This window comes from Cicer arietinum, chromosome 7 (genome assembly GCF_000331145.2).
Source record: "Cicer arietinum cultivar CDC Frontier isolate Library 1 chromosome 7, Cicar.CDCFrontier_v2.0, whole genome shotgun sequence".
Lineage (NCBI taxonomy): Eukaryota > Viridiplantae > Streptophyta > Magnoliopsida > Fabales > Fabaceae > Cicer > Cicer arietinum.
In genome coordinates, this window is record NC_021166.2 from 1,895,344 (window position 1) to 1,915,218 (window position 19,875).

At 26.9% G+C, this 19,875-nt stretch overlaps 1 protein-coding gene across 3 annotated transcripts; it reads left to right on the top strand.

The window, feature by feature from the left end:
- The first annotated feature begins 546 nt into the window (after window positions 1–546).
- On the top strand, window positions 547–3,814 carry LOC101507002 (uncharacterized). 3 transcript variants are annotated; one of them, XM_027336481.2, is made up of 6 exons: window positions 756–851; window positions 988–1,045; window positions 1,489–1,598; window positions 2,908–3,021; window positions 3,220–3,321; window positions 3,551–3,814. In XM_027336481.2, exons 1-6 carry the CDS (start codon window positions 771–773, stop codon window positions 3,593–3,595), a joined length of 510 nt encoding a protein of 169 aa, XP_027192282.2. In that variant the 5' UTR covers window positions 756–770; the 3' UTR covers window positions 3,596–3,814. The 3 variants fall into 3 exon arrangements, with proteins under 3 accessions (XP_004507800.1, XP_004507799.1, XP_027192282.2); XM_004507743.4 differs by lacking the exons at window positions 756–851; window positions 988–1,045 and adding an exon at window positions 547–706; XM_004507742.4 differs by lacking the exons at window positions 756–851; window positions 988–1,045 and adding an exon at window positions 547–706 and having other exon boundaries at window positions 1,489–1,573.
- The last annotated feature ends 16,061 nt before the right edge of the window (window positions 3,815–19,875 follow it).

Sequence of the window (19,875 nt, forward strand, 5' to 3'; positions counted from 1 at the left end):
TTGTTACGTTTTGTCTGAAATTTGAATTTGAAATCTCACATTTATGTGTATTAATTATAATTAAATTTATCATCTTTTTAAGATAACATAAATAATAAATTAAAAAATTAAAAAAAAATTTATAAAAAAACAAAGTTGTGAATTTTAAAAAATAAATAAGTATTTTTGTAGTTTATTTTTTAATTTTTAGAAAATATTTTTGTTATTTATTGATGTATTATTTTAATGTTGGATAAGGTTGATAAGTATAATTTCACATGTATTTCGTCAAGTTAATATGTTTGACATAACATAGCATTAAAAACAAGTCATATAATTAAATTTGGAGCAGAAAATCCAAATTGTAGTCTAAAACTACAACATGATAAAAAGCTTAGAAAAAAAAACTTATTTTCATAAACATGACAAAAGATATAAGATAAAAAGTGTAATTAAACTTAATAAATAAAAAGTTGCAATTAAACCATGTTAAAAATTTGTTGGAAAAAAAAAAACTACGTTAAAATTTAAAACTAGTAGTAGTCTTTTTAAAAAAGTAAAATAAAAGAGTATATTAATTTAGTTGGGAAATGAAAAAAGAAGGCAGAAAAGAAATTGGGAAAGGATAAAGCGAAGAAGCTCTGGGAATGACTTCAACCATTCTTCCATTAACCAACGTTCAATTCGCTTCCTTTCATTCTCACCACTCTTTTCCAACCATCGCCAAGTAAGTTCACCTCATCTACATTAAATCCTTTTATTGCACATAAAATTATATCCTTTTATTGCACATGTTTTGCTTCTTATTACTTATTGTTATTATTCTTTTGTATAATAGGACCATTGTATTTCTCTATCTACCACTTTTTAAGGCAAGCAGAAAATCAAAATATTTGCAAGTTTTAGGAATTAGGTTTTACTAATTCTCGAATGCAACACAAAATGATTTTTGCAGGTTTCACAACAAAAATCATGTTTTAAACTATATGAATTCTTGTATCTGTTTAGGCATCCAATTTTTTTGTGAAGGGCTTGGAGAGTTTTAGCAGCTTAAATAAAATTACGAGTGAGTTGCTTTAGGAATTTCAATGTCTTGTTCTTCTTTTATATTATCATCATTTAAGTAACAAATGACATTGCTTTGACCTAGGCCCTTTGAATTTTGAGCTCATTAAATTGCTTATAGCATAAGGGCTTATCTTGTAAGTGCTTATGTATAAGCTATTTTATAACAAAACAAAAGATAAAATAAAGTCAAATTGTTTTTGTATTAGAGATTATGGAAATAAGTTGAACATAATTTATTGACATGTCATAAGTTTTTCAATAAGCCCTCATAAACAAACTTGTAAGTGTTTATGCTAGTAGATAAACACAAATAAGTCAATTCAATTATAATCTTGATATGTTGGATTTTATCTGCTTCAAGAAGAATCAACACGGCAAACTTGCAGGGTGTGGACATTATTTTGTTATTTCTAATTAATGAGATTAACCTCCTTGTTTTAGGTGGGGATGGAGAAGAGAGCAAGATGCAAACATGGCTTCAAATAGAACCCAGAGTCAAGCATTTCGAGTCCTTGCTAATCCCAATGTATGCATCAGCTGAACAATTCCTAGTATGTGTGTGTTGTTTGTTGAAATAAACTGAGCTTGTGATTTTTATTTTTTTTTAAACTATTTATCTATGATCTCAAATGGTTTTCACTTGTGTTGTTTTTTTACATTTCGTATACATTCTAGTTTCTACATCCTATGATCTATATTATGGTTTATAGAATCAACATGTCTCCTCTCCACATGTTCTAGCCACCTAAACTGAGTTTCCACCATATTTTCTACAAAAAGTGCTACCCCAACTCTCTCTCAAATGTTGTCATTTCTAATCCTATATCGTCTAACTTTTCACACATCCAACACAACATTCTCATCTTTGTTACAATTATTTTATCCCTTGTTGGTTATTTACCGCCCAACACTTTGTTACATACAATATTTCCGGTTTTACAACCGTGATAAAAAATTTCCTTTAGCTTGAGCAGTACTTTTTTATCACATAAAACATTTGAGACCCTCATCCATTTCAACTACCCAACATGAACTCGATGGATTGCATCTCCTTCTATTTCTCCATCATTTTGTGCTTTGGACCCAAGATATTTAAACCGTGCAACTTGTGGTATGGTATGATCTCCAACTTTCATCTCTAAGCTAGAAATATTTCGCTTTTTGCTAAACTTGCATTCCGTTTCCATATACTCTATCTTCTTTCTACTCAGGCGAAGCCATATGTTTCTATGACTTTTCTCCAAGTCTTTAACATCCCATTTAATCTGTCCCTTGACTTTCCAAGTCAGACTAAATCATCCGTAGAAAGCATGCATCTAGGTGCTGAGACTTGGATGTGTTCTGTAAGTATGTTCAGAACTAATGTAAAAAGATAAGAACTAATGTAAAAAGATAAGGGCTATTGTTATGAGATTTAGTAAAATTAATTATCATTATTAGTTGCATTCTAATATTTGAAACGCAGCTTTGTTGCTTCCTTCTGCCTTTCTCTGAAACAATATTTTTAAAATTTAAACATTAGCCTCAACCATTCATTCTTGAAATCACTCCATTGTCTGAACTAGCAAACTTGCTATACATTAGTTATGATTGTATTCCAGTTTGCCTATCTGTTTTTATTTATTTATTTATTGTAATAAACTTATTGTTATAAGTTATAACCTTTTCTTGTGAAACCATACTTCTTTTGGATATTATACTTATATGTAAATAAATCAAAATCAAATACATGTTTTCTTGGGTAAAGTATTCCTTCATGCCCCTTTTGATGTAAAATTACCCCTTCTCTATTTGACACGTTCTTTTTATTCATGTTTTAATGAGATATTCTTCTTTTATATCAATAATTATATTATACAGGTATCTTCAGGAAAGGATGGTTCAAATAAGGATGTGATGATGGTTGATCCTGTGGAAGCCAAGCGATTGGCTGCCAAACAAATGGAAAGAATTAAAGCAAAAGAAAAACTCAAGGTGAAGAAGATATCTTAAGTTCGAGTTTGAATCACATAATTCGGTTTATTGTCATTTATTGCAGTAGTATAAGAAGTTAAAGTTGTTTTTCATACCTGTTTGTCAGTCAAGACATAAGGAAATTGAGTAGTATAACTTTAATGTAACCCTGTACCTCAGTTTACTGTTAAATTAACCAACTCAATGTTGTGATTGTAGAGAAGACGCCAAATTGAGGCAATTAATGGAGCTTGGGCAATGATTGGTCTCACGGCCGGCCTAGTTATTGAAGCTCAAACTGGAAAAAGCATTATGACTCAGGTGAACTTTGGAAATACTTTTCTTTATATGTACTTATATTGGGATCATTCATTACATGAACTTAGGTAAAGTCATTCAGCATCATGTTGGCATTATTGCATGCACTCACCAAACACTAAACATATTTTACAAGAAATATCTGATGCATTGATTACTTTTGTAACTTCCATTTGGTTGAACAATTCCTGTTTAATGTTTTGATATGCAAACATCTACTTCATTCTCTCAGCTGCAAGACTACTTTGGAGCGATTTTTCACTTATTTGTGAAGTAGACAGTCCAAAAAGTGCATGGATACACATACTAAGAAATGCAGATTCTTTCTCACATTCTTTGTGAATACATCTGTTAAAGGTTTACTGATAAGGTTTTTTACTTCGCACAGTTAACCATACAATTTTCACTGCTCAATTTTCCTTGTTACCTGTTAATGCAACATATGTAACATGATTTTTCAGAAGAATTGTGCTGCTAGACAATTATTGTTGCTCGATATGGATGTTTACCCCCTCCCCTCTTTGTTTTTCCCTTATGCTGACATTTATTGTTGAATTCTTAACACATTTTTCCCTCTCAGTTTCAATATGAAAGTGTTTTAGAAATGTTTAAAAATAAATAAAAAATCAATCTGATTGGTACTTTGTATTTTTCAAGACACGATAAAGATTTTTTCAACTTATCCTCAAATTAATATTGTGTAAATTACTCTCAACTTATTATACGTCAATTTCAATATGCATTTTATAACAATATTTAACACCAAATGACTACTGGAGAAAAATTTGTAACTCATTTTTTCTTTTTTTTCTTAATATGTGTGAAATTATCTTTATTGACATACATTTTAAAATAGATGTAGTATAAAATCTGTAGATTGGTATCCGGAAGAGATTTATTCTTATGCTCTGCCAGATATAGGTTGTAGAAGATTTATATAGAAAGAATTCACAGAATGCTAATTGAATCTTCCAGAAATAGTTAAGTTTAACTAACTTCCAACTGAAAGTAACAAAATACAACTACTGCTATCAATGTCTGTATGGGTGGTGTCTAGGGTGAACCACCCACTAAGTGGTTCATCATGGACCACAAATTAGAACCGTTGGATTGTGTTAGTTTATCAAAGTTTATGATGAACCTTTTCACACCAAATAATATCTTCTTCCTCTCTCTTCTCTCACTCCCCCATTTCTTTGCAAACCCAATAAGTATTGGGTATCATGGATTCATGGTTTTCTTCCATTCTAAAGTTCTTAAGATAATGAACAGTAATTAAACATTAAAGTGGTTCGATTTGGAAATGTGTTTAGTAAAAAAATAAAGTGGTTCGATTTGGTTGTTTGAAAAGGTTTGAGTTATCATAGTGAATGAGATTGGTTATGAAGATGTAATGAATTTCTGAGAACATTGTTTTCTTTGATCGATCTATCCTGTTTTGTCTCTTCATTTGTTCAAATCCTAAATAAATAAATAAATAAAAGCCTCTTCTCTTCAATTCAATCCTTGGTATATATTGAAATTTAATGTTGTTGTTGATCACTAATTTTTTAGTCAAAAGAAAATAGAAGGATGTTTAATGGAGGAAAAATGCAACGGGAGAGATGGAGATGATTGTTGTACAAGACTAGTTGCAGTTATGTTTTTCAACTTGCAAGGATGGGATGGGATGGGATGAAGCCACTCACAATGAGAGAGAAAAAAGGGAGGTTTGATTTGGTGTGGTATTGGCTACTGAATACATGTGAGTTTGTTTAATCCAAGAGTTTTAAATCATGGTCCATCGGTGAGGGACTTGTTGGAGTCCTCACCTTAGAAGCCATCGTCTCTGTGACTCTAAAAAACTAATGTTATATATAATTTTGAAGTAAGTTTATGTATATTTTACGTTGGTAGGTAGGATCCCTATTACCTAGCACTATAGATTTGTACGTCGTAGGCTCTTTTTGGGAGTTAAGAGCGGGAAATAATAAGGCTTTGGAGGAGGAAAGAAGAGGGAAATAGATAAATATTGATTAATATATTTAGTTTTGGAGTATTATAAAAAAGACAGAAACCATTTAAAATCTCTAAATTTGTGATTTATTTTAAGATTATTGTTATGGGTTGAACTCACTTTTACCTAGGTCAGGCCCAATAAGAATTCGACCAAGCGATGTTACATAACCTTCTCGAAACTAAGGTAAAACGCCTACTTTGATGGAATCCAAAGTGATGGTCTACCCTAGATCACATGAACCTCCAATTACAACCACTAGATGATAATGATAAGATTCAGTGATGAAATGTAAAAGTTCATCTGAAATGTATCCATTTGAGTCACTTCATGGTAATTTTGTCATGATCATAGCCACTAAATGGCGATCACATGTTGACAGGAAAATAAACATGTGTCGATCATTAGAGGACAATCCAAGGATCACTAATCGACCTCTGATGATCATCACAAGAACACTAGAAATCCTAGAAGGAGTCACTATATAATTCGGACCCTCGATATCATAAAGGTACACAAATTTTAACCTAAATATCCCTCATACTCTGACATATTTTTACTTGATCGTCGGAGTGTATGCAAGTAGTCCTCCCTAGACAAGAAACTAATGGAAAAAGTCCGTCGTTTTGATCTCTTCTCATACACTAACATACTCAATGTCAAACTATTATATTCAGCCTCCTCGGTACTAAATAAGTACAGTAATTAGTAATTCTTTTTTGTACAATTGTAGGATTGAATTTCTACAAACTAATGTTATGAAATAAAGTATGCACCCTCAATATGAGTAAGATTTACACAATAAAAAAGTCATTAATTTTGCAGCCCTTCTAAACAATTTATATCGTCTGAAAGTGCATTTAAAGATTGATGGAGGTTTTTAGTAGCAAGGTGAAAAGTAGCTTCCTTAACATTGTCCTATTGGATTGTAGAATGCATATGTTATTTTGGCCCAAATTTTGAGAAACTACATTTTAATATTGGACCAAGATGAACGTACCCAAAAAAGAAAACATAGCATAGGGGAAGAAAAGAGTATATCGATTATAAACGATTGACAGATGTTAAATATTAAAAAAAGTGTTGTCTCTTTCATATAAAGTCCGCGTCTTTGGATTAGAAGGTAATGTTATCAAAATAATCTGAGTCACGAACTAATAGTAAACCGTGATTTCGGTATAAATATATTTTTAATATTCTTTTGTTATTAATTTTATAGATAAAATTGATTAATAAAAAACATATTTAAAAATCAATTTATCTAATTAATGATATATTTGATAATTAAAATAACTAATAAAAAATATTTATATGTTTTTTATTTTAATTTTTGTTTGGCCTAATGCAATGTGTATACACATTCAAAAACTAAAACATAGTTTATTTCATAAAACTACTAGTATAGTATAAACATGTTGGAAATAACGAGGAAAAGGCACCTCCAAAGTCATGGAAAGTAGCTGGTGTGTGCTCTAGAAAGTTTCACCGAAAACAAGGATAGACGAGGTTTCGATGCGGTATCTTTACTACTATTCCATCTTAAAATATATAAAAAATAAAAAATAAAAAAATAAAAACTAGTTAAATTAAATATTTAATTTTAAATTTTATCTAAATAAATTTAGATTAAATATATGCATTTTCTTTTTTATATTTTAAAATGGATGAAGTATCCATCGATCGATGCTTGCAAAGTAGTCTAATGAGAATCAACCTTATCCATAGTGGGTAAGCTCAAAATGAGCTAATTTATATCTGCTTTGATTCAACTTATTAATAGTAGTTACAAAATGAGACAGGTTCACTTGTTCAAACAAATGTCCAGGTGAGGTCACCATCTATTTAGGAAAGAGGAGGGATAATAAATACTCATTTGGTTTCTTTTTAAAGTGTTGATTTTTTTAGAATTTTTTTGTTTGTGTTTTTAAAAATTATCTTTAGATATACACTGTAAAAAGATAAATAAATAAATAAATAAATGAAATAAGACAAGTAATAACTATAAATTATAACAACCATGTTGCAACAACTCTGAATATTTTTAAGATAATACTATGATATTATCTTCTGTGTGAGTTTTATCATCGACTTTCAAACGACTTCAAGAGAGAGAAAAAAAAACTATCATGTAGTATTTGTAAAGAAAAAATGGATAAAAAAATAAATCATAGTACCATATATATTAATGGAAAGAGTCCTTATCCTAACAATAAATCGGTATCCTTTGACTTGGACATCGTCCCTGAATTTAGGGGATGCTTTCTAAATAAATGGTTAATTAGTGGCTTCTTTTCTAGGCCTTGAATCAAATTTGGTAAAATGTTTTATAAGTTTTATTGGTCCAAGTGGATAAGTGGAATAGAATAAACTTAGGCTTCTTATTTGATTCTAAATATATAATTGTTCTTTAAGTAGAATTTTAGTAACACCTTATCTACTACGTGACGTGATTAGGATACAAATAGCGTTCTTATCTAAGAAATAATTTACTTAAGTTATTTTGCTATAAACTTAGGTTTTTTTAACACTTAGCTCGTAATTGGTTTCCTCTATTCTCTCAAGCTACCACTCCTAGTTAGTACTAGTTGATCCAACTCATATTACCTTAATCTTGAAACTTAGTTTACAGTGTATAAATTTGTATGATCAAAATAAAATTGTATAGTAATGATCAAGATATCACAAGTTTATAATATTTTTAGATATGTAAGTTTATATAGTGTTCAATCATATAATGTAAAGTATTTTATATCTTTCTTTTACTCTCTCATTTTTATGTAATTTAAATATTAATTAAAAATATATTTTTATTATTATTTTATATTTATCTATTAAATCAACAACTAATTTTATTAAACACCTGCAATTCAATCTATTAACATCAACTAACTTATTAATTATTTATTATCTATCCAAAGTGATATTCTTATTCTTTTATTATTAACGAGAGCATGAGAATAGATAACAACAAGTTTCCCAACATAAAACACCTATGGTTGTGACTCACATTTTGGTTGTACTTTTCCCAAGTTTTTTATTATTTACAAATTTGTAGCGATTATCTTTGTGAAAAGAAATAATAATAATATTCACATTGGATTAATATTAATTAACTATTAATAATTAATTTTTATAGTCATTTAAGATTTTGAATTGAATGTAATTTATTTTTATAAAATTGACTTTAATATGAATGATATATTTTCTTATAAAAAATGTAGATTTTATATTGTTTCAACGTGATACTTGTATTTTATCCAAAAATTAACATGAAATTTGTATTTTTTCTAATAAAAAACAAATTAACAAGTTAGTTTTCTCTTGACAAACAACACCAATATATTACTTTTGTCCCCTAATTATAAACACTCATTGACAAAAAAATAGTTCCTTAATATAAGTCTCTTTTTAATTGACTAAAGGCTTTATTTATTTTTTCAAACATACTCTAATTAATATTATTATTTTATCTTGAAATATAAAAATTATTCATTAATAATATTTTAATAATTTTTATATATAAATAAACACATTAATTATATATTTTTAATAAAATTGAAATTTGCTATAAAGATTTATAGTTAGGTAGGGAGTATTACAAGAAGAAGCAGCTTCCTAGGAAAGAGGCATTGCTGAATCAAAAGCAACAAGGATAAGGCTAGAGATAATGAAGACCAAAAACATGGAAAGTTGTTGCAAGAAAAAGACCCGTTCCTAGTTCCTCAACCAATCCTTACATCTCCAAAACGTGTTCTTTTTAGTTTTCTCAACCCCATTCCCTATGCTGGACCCACCTCTCTATATTGTGGCTAATTGGTTTCCAACAAATTTATTCTTCTTCCAAATTCCAACCTCTTATAATTTTTCTAATTAAACAATGGAAAATGTGGGGCCAGTGCTTCTATCTTTATCCAGTCTCTTATTAAATCTTAGTGGGCCCCACATACCTTTTCGACCATCTAATCTTTTTCTTTTCTCATATGAATTTAATTTAATTTTGTTGAAATTGACAACTTGTATGGACCAATGTTATGAATCCAACTCACATTATCACGTGACCTCACGTCTTACTAGTAAATATGTTAGATATGATTGACCCCAAAAAAAAATGTTTGGATGTAAACATTAACCAAACTTAGCTGGAATTGTGTAAATGATATGTATGTGTCAACGGTTTGCGTGTATATATGTGTGTTTTGGTTCCACTAATTGGGTTGAACAAGATCCAACTCATTGAAGGTAGCAATTATAGGTGTTTTAGGTACCACCCCATTTGTGTTTTGATTTAGATAATGAGATAGTGAATTGGGTAGTTAAGAATGAGCTATTTTGGGTATGGTAGGGAGGGAGAGATCCACCGATATAGCTAGCCACCTATATCCATAGTAAAGATTCATAATCATATGATTTACTTACAAATAACAAATTAGTACTAGTATAAGAGAAACTATATAATACACTCGAAGGAAAAAAATAAGAAAGACAACTCATTATTTTGACAATTCACTTAACACTCTAAAGTCAATTATAAGAAAAAGTACTTCTTTTAACTCTTATTTATTAAAAATAATAATTAAATGTGTTTAATTTTTTTGATTATTTAAAAAGGAAATACAAAATTTCCTCTAATTATAATGATTATAATATATGAATTAATTTAAAGATATTTTTGAAAAACTAACAATTGAATATATGCATAGATTTGTTGACATTTCCTTAATGAGTCTAAATATTTAAGCACTTATTGTACTTTTAACTGAGTAAGAAGATATTACAGGAGTAAAAAAAAAAAAGAGATTACATGAACACATGCATTTGTCTAATGTTTGTGTCTCTAATGCAATGCAAGGTCTCAAAAATGTTTCAGCAGATTCGACATGAAATAAATATCTCTCTAAACCTTTTTGAAACAGTTGAGGATAAAGTTAATCTTAAAGAGGTGATGTCTACCAGCTAATTAACATTATCATGTTCATAGCTAAATTTGGTTTGTTCACGAAGTGCTTCCTAGTACTCCTTCAGTTCCTATTTACAAAATATATATATATATATATTAATAAAAGTTTATATATTTAGTCTAAATTTTGAATTAAATATATTAATTTTTGTTGATTCAATTTTTCTTATAAATAAAAATGGAAGAATATGAAATAAAGAAATTGAATTGTTTTCTTTACATTTTAATTTTTATTATTTGTAATCTCACTCTACATGTAGTTGAGTCTTTTTTTTATTAAACATCAAAAGATCACAATTTCATTAAAGAAACTCTAACAATAAAGTAAAATATTGCAAAAATATAAGGTGTAGTTTATTCAATTTACATATAATTAGGATTATAAGAAATATATTTAGCTAAATAATGGTAGTTTGGTTGGCTTAACGTCTAACATGTAAAAAAATTAAACTATTAAAATAAACATTAAAAATTAACACAATCTCCAATAATAGAATCATCATAGGTGAGATTGTTGATGAACATTCAATGTCACAATCACATTTAAAGCATATGTTTTCACAGTAAGATTCAAGATATCTTTTGCAAATTTCAAAACCTTTGGCATAGCTAATGCTTCTATTATCTATGAATTGATAATGAAATTACTTGTCAACAACTAGCAGCAACCACTACACCGTCAATATCTCTCAATGCAATATCAATATCCCCTCCCCTAATTGACTTGTTGCGTCAACATTAAACTTATAACAACTACTAAAGGAAGTGTCTGTCGAACATCAAATATAGGTAACACAGGTCCTCCATTTAGCCTCTCCAACAATATTGCACTAGCACTATTAAAATTAGCAATACATATTTATATATTTTAAATAATAATAGTCACATCAACATCAATCCACTCAAAATATTTTTTATTTGTAACATATCATATTTCATAACACAAAGTCAACATATGGACAATAATATTCTTATTTGTATTAGTAATATTTTTTCCAACCAATCCTAAAAGGGTATGTACGTGGAACTATAAAAATTAAATATCAGACCTAATGGAGGGAAGCGAATCATATCTGATTTGATTAGTGACACTCCACAAACATATGAAATTGATTTATTATGTTGCCTACAAAAAGCACGTAATTTGTCACAACTAATTTCTTTTAAAAATAGATCATTTTATTGGTATTTTTACATGTAAAACTCGCTAAACAAATGGGTGTATCTTTGAATATATATTTTTTTTTATTTTCTATAATTTTTCTATGCTTGCTAATCAATATCATGAGTTGAATTGTGAGAGGAAGATAACTCACGTCTTGTCTTTAAGAAACCATCTCAACTTTTCACGAAGAAAAAAAAAAGCAAACCATAAAGCAACTCACGCCAACTCCTCTTGTGGTCGAGAGAAAGAAAATGACAACCAGATAATTTGTTGAGTTTCAAAAGGAAGAAAAAATTTATTTATTAAGAGAATTCTAACATTGAATATCGTTATGTAAGAGATCCGAATACATTTAGAAGACCACATCTCATGATATTTTGATAAGGAAGCCATTATCCCCTTATACAAGAATTAAATATTATGTGGTAAAAAATAAAAAATTAATTATTTACATTGATTATTTAAAAAAACTAAATTTTATAATTTATTTATCTCTTCATACTATTAAATAAATTAATAAGATTCCAACTATAAAAATTTATTTTTAAAAAATTAATATTATTTTTTATGTAAATTATTCATTTAAGATATAAAAAAATAGTTGAGTGAATGTTATAAAAAAGTATATATAATTGGATAAGGTATAAAGGATTTTATTTGATAAGGTCCAAACTTTTTAAAGTAGATTTAAATAATGATGTTTGATTTGTTAGCTATCAATATCCACAAAAAGCAACGTTGAATATATAGCAAACAAAGGGACAAGGAAATTGGCATGAAAAGATAAGGAATGAAGGGAAGAATAAAGTTATACTCCTCTTGTTTGAACCAATCTCGAATATGCTTCCCTTACGTTTAAGTTGTAAATTAGAGTCCAAACATTTTCACACTATGACGTATTTTGTCTTTTTCTTTTCCTTTTGTCTTTTGTCTTTTCTTTTAATCTCATATTTCGGCATTTTCTTAAAATACATTTTAATAAAAAGAAAAAAAAAAAAAACTTAACCAACCAACCTAAAATTCCAATCTTTCACTACTTCACATTCTTATTTGCTGTGGAATACAAGACAAATTTACGTTACATCTTCGTTCAAACTTTTTAAATTATATATAAATCACTTTAATTACAATCAATAAATAATTTAAACTACTTAAATTTAAACACAACAAATAGCAATTGACTTGGTTAAGTTAAGCATTTAAAGTGTATTATTTTATACAAGGCCGGTATTGAAATTTAAGTGTGAATTGAAAAAAATAGAGTCACACATTCAAAAGTTTTTACATATTTATTAACTATCAACTTTATAAATACAAAAGTCCGACAATAAATAGTTTACACATATCAGATAACTTTCATCGTTATATAAATAGTGTCAAATTACTATGAAAAATACACAAAAATTTGATGTCATTTCCAATTTTTCTCTTCTCTCTCTTATGCTCGAAACACTTCTGAGTCACTTCTCTCATATTTTTATGCTACTTCGATATTTTTACAGTGGTCATAATATCATTGTTCTTTTGGTTTTAAAGTGATTTTTGTGTCATAGTCCTTTTGATTTATGAGTAATCTTAGTACCATACTTTTAATTTATAGGCTACTTGTTTCATTGTTTTTATTTGAGTCGCCGATCAAACTCTAAAAACAAAAATGCCTACATTAATCTGAGGTCTAATCCTAGCATTCAATAAAGTGGTCATTATGGCCATATTGGAGATATAATTCTATAACGATTTTCTACATTGCAGTAGAATTCGGATACAATTTGTAATTAGACTATTTTATCTCCTGGAGACATTGTGGTTGATTTGTTTGCACAATTTTGGACAGTCTCACATAATGTCTTAAAGAGAGCAATCTAGTTCGCGATTTAACCCAATAATATCTTCAGTGACTGAAAATCATTTTTAAAACGGTTTTTCAAAATTCAAAAAACAAAAATTTGAAGATGTTTCATTATGTCATGTCTATTGAAGATATTATTGGATCTAGCTCTATTGACAATGTTCTGAAATATGACATTCTAGTGGTTTCATAAACAATTGAACAAATAGAAAATGGTTTATATATCCATTATGCCAAATCTATGAAAATCGAATGTTGTCATTAGATGGATGGTTGATGAGGAACCGTATTTAGGAAGAGTTTTTTAATTTCAGAACAATATCTATATATTCATATTTATGAGTATTCAAAAGTCAAAACTATGCATACTTCTTCTCTAATTTGAACTTTTTCCCTCATGAAACCATCCACAGGGGGGCAGGTACACAATCTAAGCCTTAAACATCTAAAATTTAGACTTGTATTGGTATTGGGAATTTACGTTGAATTTTCTTAGAAAATATGATAGTTTCAAACAACTAATCTTTTAGCCCTTCTCATTTAACATACTTTGTTAATATGAAATAATTGCATCATATTCTTCTAAAATGAATGATAAAGTTGAAATAATAGATATAATTCTTATTGAACTAGTTGTTATTATTATACTTAACTATGTTGATGCATCTCATTGGTGGAAGAAACACTATTGATTGTCTATTAAGTTTTGAATAGAATTTCAAAATCTAAAAGTAAAATGTCTTCTTATGGAATTTTGAAGAAAAGACAACTCAACGTATTTTATATTTGAACTTAGGGGTGTCTAGTTTATGTCAGAATATCTCATCTCAAGCGAGTTAAACTCGCTAGTAGAACCTATAAATATGTATTCATTTGATATACAGGAAACAACAAAGCGTATAGATTTTATGACCCAAACTCTAAAGTAATAATATAGTCAAATGATGTTAAGACTTTTATGGAAATAGATTCTCTTCTAAATAAATAAATAATGAAAAAAAGTGAGAGATTATATTAAAGTTGTAATTCTAAAATGATATTTTATATTTCGGTAAAATACTGATACATTTGTAATTTAATTTTTTTATTATATGGATATCATGGTTTAAAAGAAATGAGTAATGTTTAAAATTCTAGAAAATTCCCAACGAAGGGGGAAAAGCAACATAATTATTTGGACACATGCGGAAAAGGATCATTCGATGCATTTCTTCCATAACTGGAATCCACTTTGTAAAACACTAATGATCTTTTCACCAATAATTAATATATATATATATACAAGTAAAAACAAGTAATACTGTTATTAGTTTAATTTGACTGTTATTAGGATTCCATTGCATATTAAGGATTCATGTTTTAATTTATATATATTATTAATATAATTTTTTTTAATATATTATTGGTCAACCATGAATGTTAGATTATTAAAGATATTTAATTTTTATTAAAATTATGTTTATGAATAGTTGTAACATACTAATTTTTTTACATCAAGATATATATATATATATATATATATATTGATCAATCCTATTTCAAATACTCCTATATAATACAGAGCAGATCATGTTGGATTTCAGGCTGCTTTATTTTAATTATTTTTCAAACTTAGCGATAACTACAAATGATGAAGGTTGTCAATATTGTCTTGCGCTTTTGAAATGGATCGAGTACTAATGTTTTGTTTTGTCATGGATAAGGCTGGAAACAAAAATTTGGACATACTATAAAAGTCTTTGTCAGCTGCCTTATCTAACAAATTCCAATAACGCATGCTAAATATTTTTCTGTTCCAAAAGACAAAAGGATAGCAAACAAGCTAGTCCAAGGGGAACACCAAGACCAAAAAGACAAAGAGGACTAATGTATACTATTATGTCCAAAAACCTCAAGATTAGTTAGGAATAATATTCTTTAGGTATTAAACCATAAGAAAAGATAAAAATATAGGTTGTTATCAAGAAAAAAAGATATGGAAAGATGGCCGGAGGGAATGCGTTATACTTTTGAATATTCTAAATCTATCAATCATCCTAATATTCAAAAAGTTTGTTTCAATTATTTATGCATACTAAAATAATTGATTATACCCACAAACTAAAATAATAATAATAAATAATAATAATAATAATAATAATAATAATAATAATAATAATTCCAAAATAAAATTTAACCAAAAATGATTGTTTAAAAGTTCTTGTATCTGGACTACATAATTAAACATATCAATTTTTTAAATACAACTTTTGTTTACTGTTATATTTTACTTCATATGAAATAAATAATTATATCTAAAATTTGGTAAGTTATCGCAAACTTTTATGAAGTTATTTTAGATAATATGTCCTCGAATGTTTTGAATTTATATTAAACATTGTTATTATAGTTATCGAATATATTAATATTACAAAATGCAATTGGAACACCTTATTGCAACGGTAAAAGTATTTGATTTTCAAATTTATCTTTTATAAGACAACTTTGTGCTTCATATCATTTGTATCAAATTACTAACAAAAGATATATTAGAATTAGACATAGATGTATTTAGGAGCATTAAATATGGCCTCGGGTAGTTTGACTTACCCCTTAAAATTCTAATAGTCTTAATTATTATTTCTTAATGTCATTTAAAATTTTTGTATGCATATTAAGAAATAAAATAATTAAGAGAAAGAAGAAAATTATTTTACAAAATTACTTATTTTAACTATTGATATATTTTTCACCATTACTAATGTAAAATATCATAATATTTTATAATTTGTGTATATAATAATTTTTAAAAAGATGTATAAAAAATTAAAATTATATTAAAAATTGTGAATAATAATTATTTAAAATAGAAATTATTTTTGTTAAAGTGATACTAACTAGAAGATGAAAGGGATATTATTTGCGTAATATTTGTCATTTTACATCCAAGATATGTTTAATGTCTAATATTAACATATATGATTGTTGAATAAAAAAACATTTAATTATATTTAATCGCTTTATTATTCTTATAAAAAAAATGTTACTATTATCTATATGTCGGTGCTGTAATATTATTAATAACTTAAAGTCTTTAGTAATAAAATATTTTACTTTATTATATTGCATTAATAAACTATAGTGATGATTGACTCACGCGTTAAGAGACTAAAATAAAGATTTAATCGAAACTTTCTGCTTATTGGAAAGAAAGCGTGATTGGCTGACCAACTCAAAGGAATCAACAAGGTGGAATTTTTTATTTCGCCATATCAGAAATAGTTGGCAGACTATACAATATGTTTCATACCATTTTGTTTGGTGGGCTATAAAGAATGTTGATTATTAAACATTGACAAATAGGATTCAATTTTTTGCAAATTTATCCCGAAAATTTTAAACTCTACATATTAATCTCTAAAATGTTCATAATTTTCAAAAAAAAGACTATCAATTGTTTTAAAATTTTGATTTAACTCAGTTTTTTAATTTTTATTTTTGTTTACATTTTTTGAAATTAATAAAGTTGATCCAACTTTATATAAACAATTTATTTTATTCAATCTAACAAAATTTATAAATGACATAAATGCAATTGAAACATTTAAATTGATTACAATTTTAATTATTTTTAAATTTTCAATCACTCCAAATATTACTAAATGAGATCATAAGTTTTTTATGAAAAGTAATTTCTTTTTAGTATAATGCAAATCCTTCGATGGAAAACACTATTAAAAATTCAAAGATTCTAAAAAATTATGTAGGAATGTATTTAGAGAAGATCTTAAAACTTATCACATCGGGTGTAAAAAAAAAAATATTAATGTATTTACTTCCACGATTCATTTTTATATATTTTGTATAATGGAAAATTTTGGTAGAATAATTAATGTGTATATTGTTTGTATAATTATTATTTAATTATTTTTATATATAAATATCTTTAATGTTAATTTTTTGTCTTTTAATATAAATTAATAGTAGTAATAAAAAATATATTTAGAAATAAACAGATTATTGTATCAACAACCAATATAAAAATAAATTTATATTTAGGAACAAATATCTTAGACTATAATGGTCGTATTTATTTTACAATTCCAAAATATTTAGTTTCAAAGATTCACATAAGAATTACTTTGTGAAACATTTTACAGAGTTAAGATTTGAATATTCATATTTTTTTAACAATCATTTTGATAGAGTCCTACAAAGTTGATGATAATTTTAGTTTTCAAAATTACGATATCGCCTTTCACTAATAATGTCAAATTTAAAAGATAATTTATAGAGTTAATGATGAAATTAATATATTTATATTATTGCGCACCAAATTGAGAGTTTCGTAAAAATTATAAGTTATCTAAATTAATATAGTCATTGACTCTATGAATTTCTAAAAAATAATACCATAGTAATATAAAATTCGATTAAAAAATAAGTAAAATTCTAAGAATAACTTTTTTAGCTAGAAAATCCCAAACTTGAGTCAGGAAAAGTGTGAATAGAAAAAACTTATAAATTTTTATCTATGTAGTGAGTCAAATCGAAAAGAACTTATAAAATTCCACTTATATAATAACTTACATTCAACAACTAAGAGTCTTCATTTTCATCTTTTTATTTGAAATTCAATTCTTTTTTATTTTTCATCCAAATCGCTCTTCCTTAATAAAATGGCTCGGAATAAACTAAGACAAAGTCATTCGTTATTTACTATCTTTTTAAAATTTTCTCAAATAATTTATTTTTAATTGAAATTTATTAAATACTATTTAATCACTTAGTTATATAGACTACTTTTACCACTATTTTATTTATTTATTTATGACATGTTTTTAATATACTTAAAATGCTAAAATAAAAATACATACGGTAGGAGTCTTAATGAGTAAAGTGCAGAGAGGAATTGATGGGTCCCAAGTTGCAGCTACAGCCTATGAGATAGAACATCATATGCCGGCCACGTGAATGGTTACCTTTTGAAGCAATAATAACTTTGTAGATAAAGTGGGGCCCATCTATGCCATGTGATCTTTTAATTGACCCCACTCACTGTGATGCATATTCCGACAGAGCGGTGCAAATCTAAACTACCTCACCCATTTTTCGGTGTTCCGTTTGGAATTCTTGCTATCAATTTCTTCAACAACAAAATATACCATTTTTCTTTTACAAAAAATTGTTCATCAGTCTCATAATTAATGTGATTTAATACTAATATATTCTGAAATTATAATAATAAAAAATAATAATTGATTTTATTAAACTATTTTAAGACAATTTAATTTTACTAAAATGATATTTATTGTAAAAAAAGAAAATAACATCTTTAATCTCTATGAATTATATTCTTTTAGATTTTTTCCATGAATGTTTTTTTCTTGATACAGTATGTATTGTAATTATAATTTTCTTCCAAATAAAACTTATCTTTTTATTTATTTTTATTTTTAACAAATAACTTAAAATCACTTGTTATTGTGACCCATTTGATATACGAAAGCTGGGATGAGAAGTGCAAATATAGGAAACGTGGATGCCAAGTTGGCAGTCAAAGTTGTCCATATGGATAAGACGACACCCACACGCCACGTTCCTTAGCCAGAGAACCATGTGGTTACTACTTACTACTTACTACTACGAATTCATCTACCTCTTCTATACCATACCATGTCATATTCTTTCACATTCATACATCATCATAATCCAACCAATACTCAAATAAAAATTTCAATAATTTAATTTAATAGTAAAAAGTATATATCCTGAGCTCAATCTCAATTAATATTATTAAAGAAGATACATATAAATATAAGTATAATAAGATAATTTTTACTTTAGTCTCAGTTATCATTTTTTTTCTTTAACTTTTTTAATTAAAAAAAGTCAACAATAAATAAGAGAGCTGCTAATAGTAACATCATTTTCAACTCACTATTTTAATAATTGTCTCTTACTTATTCAAAATTTAAATGATAAAATATAATTGAAATAAATGCATTTTGATCTCTGTTTTCGCTAGTTTATAATTTTAAATATCAGTTTTAAAATTCAAAATTGAGTCTGTTTAATATATACAAATAAGCATAAATTTATTTTTATCATTAAATTGATAATTTATATTATGTTTAATTTAATTTAATAGTAAAAGAAACTTATATATGATACAAGATTTATTTCACCTTGCACACCATTGAATTGGCTTCAAAAATAATAGTTCATGAGTTTCTAAATAAATTTTCTATATAAACTAATTTAATAATTTTTTAATATATAAAATAAATAAAAATAATATTCATTTTAATACGGAAATAAAAGATAAATAAAAGTCTCCAACCAAAAGTCTAAAAAAAGTGTAGGGTAGAAGAGTAGGGAGAAACAAAAGTCAGCTAAGGAAACTTGCGCCATCCGTGTGAACACGGAAAAGGATCTTGTTGGCAAGTGATCCTCTTTTCTTTTCCCTTTTTAACAACGCTTCGATTTAGGAAACACCTGTACAATCAACCGTCATCCATATCCATTCATTTTTTAAAGATAGATAAATATATAAAAGAAAAAATAAGGTGCATTGTAAATTAATTTCATATAAATTATATTATATAGTT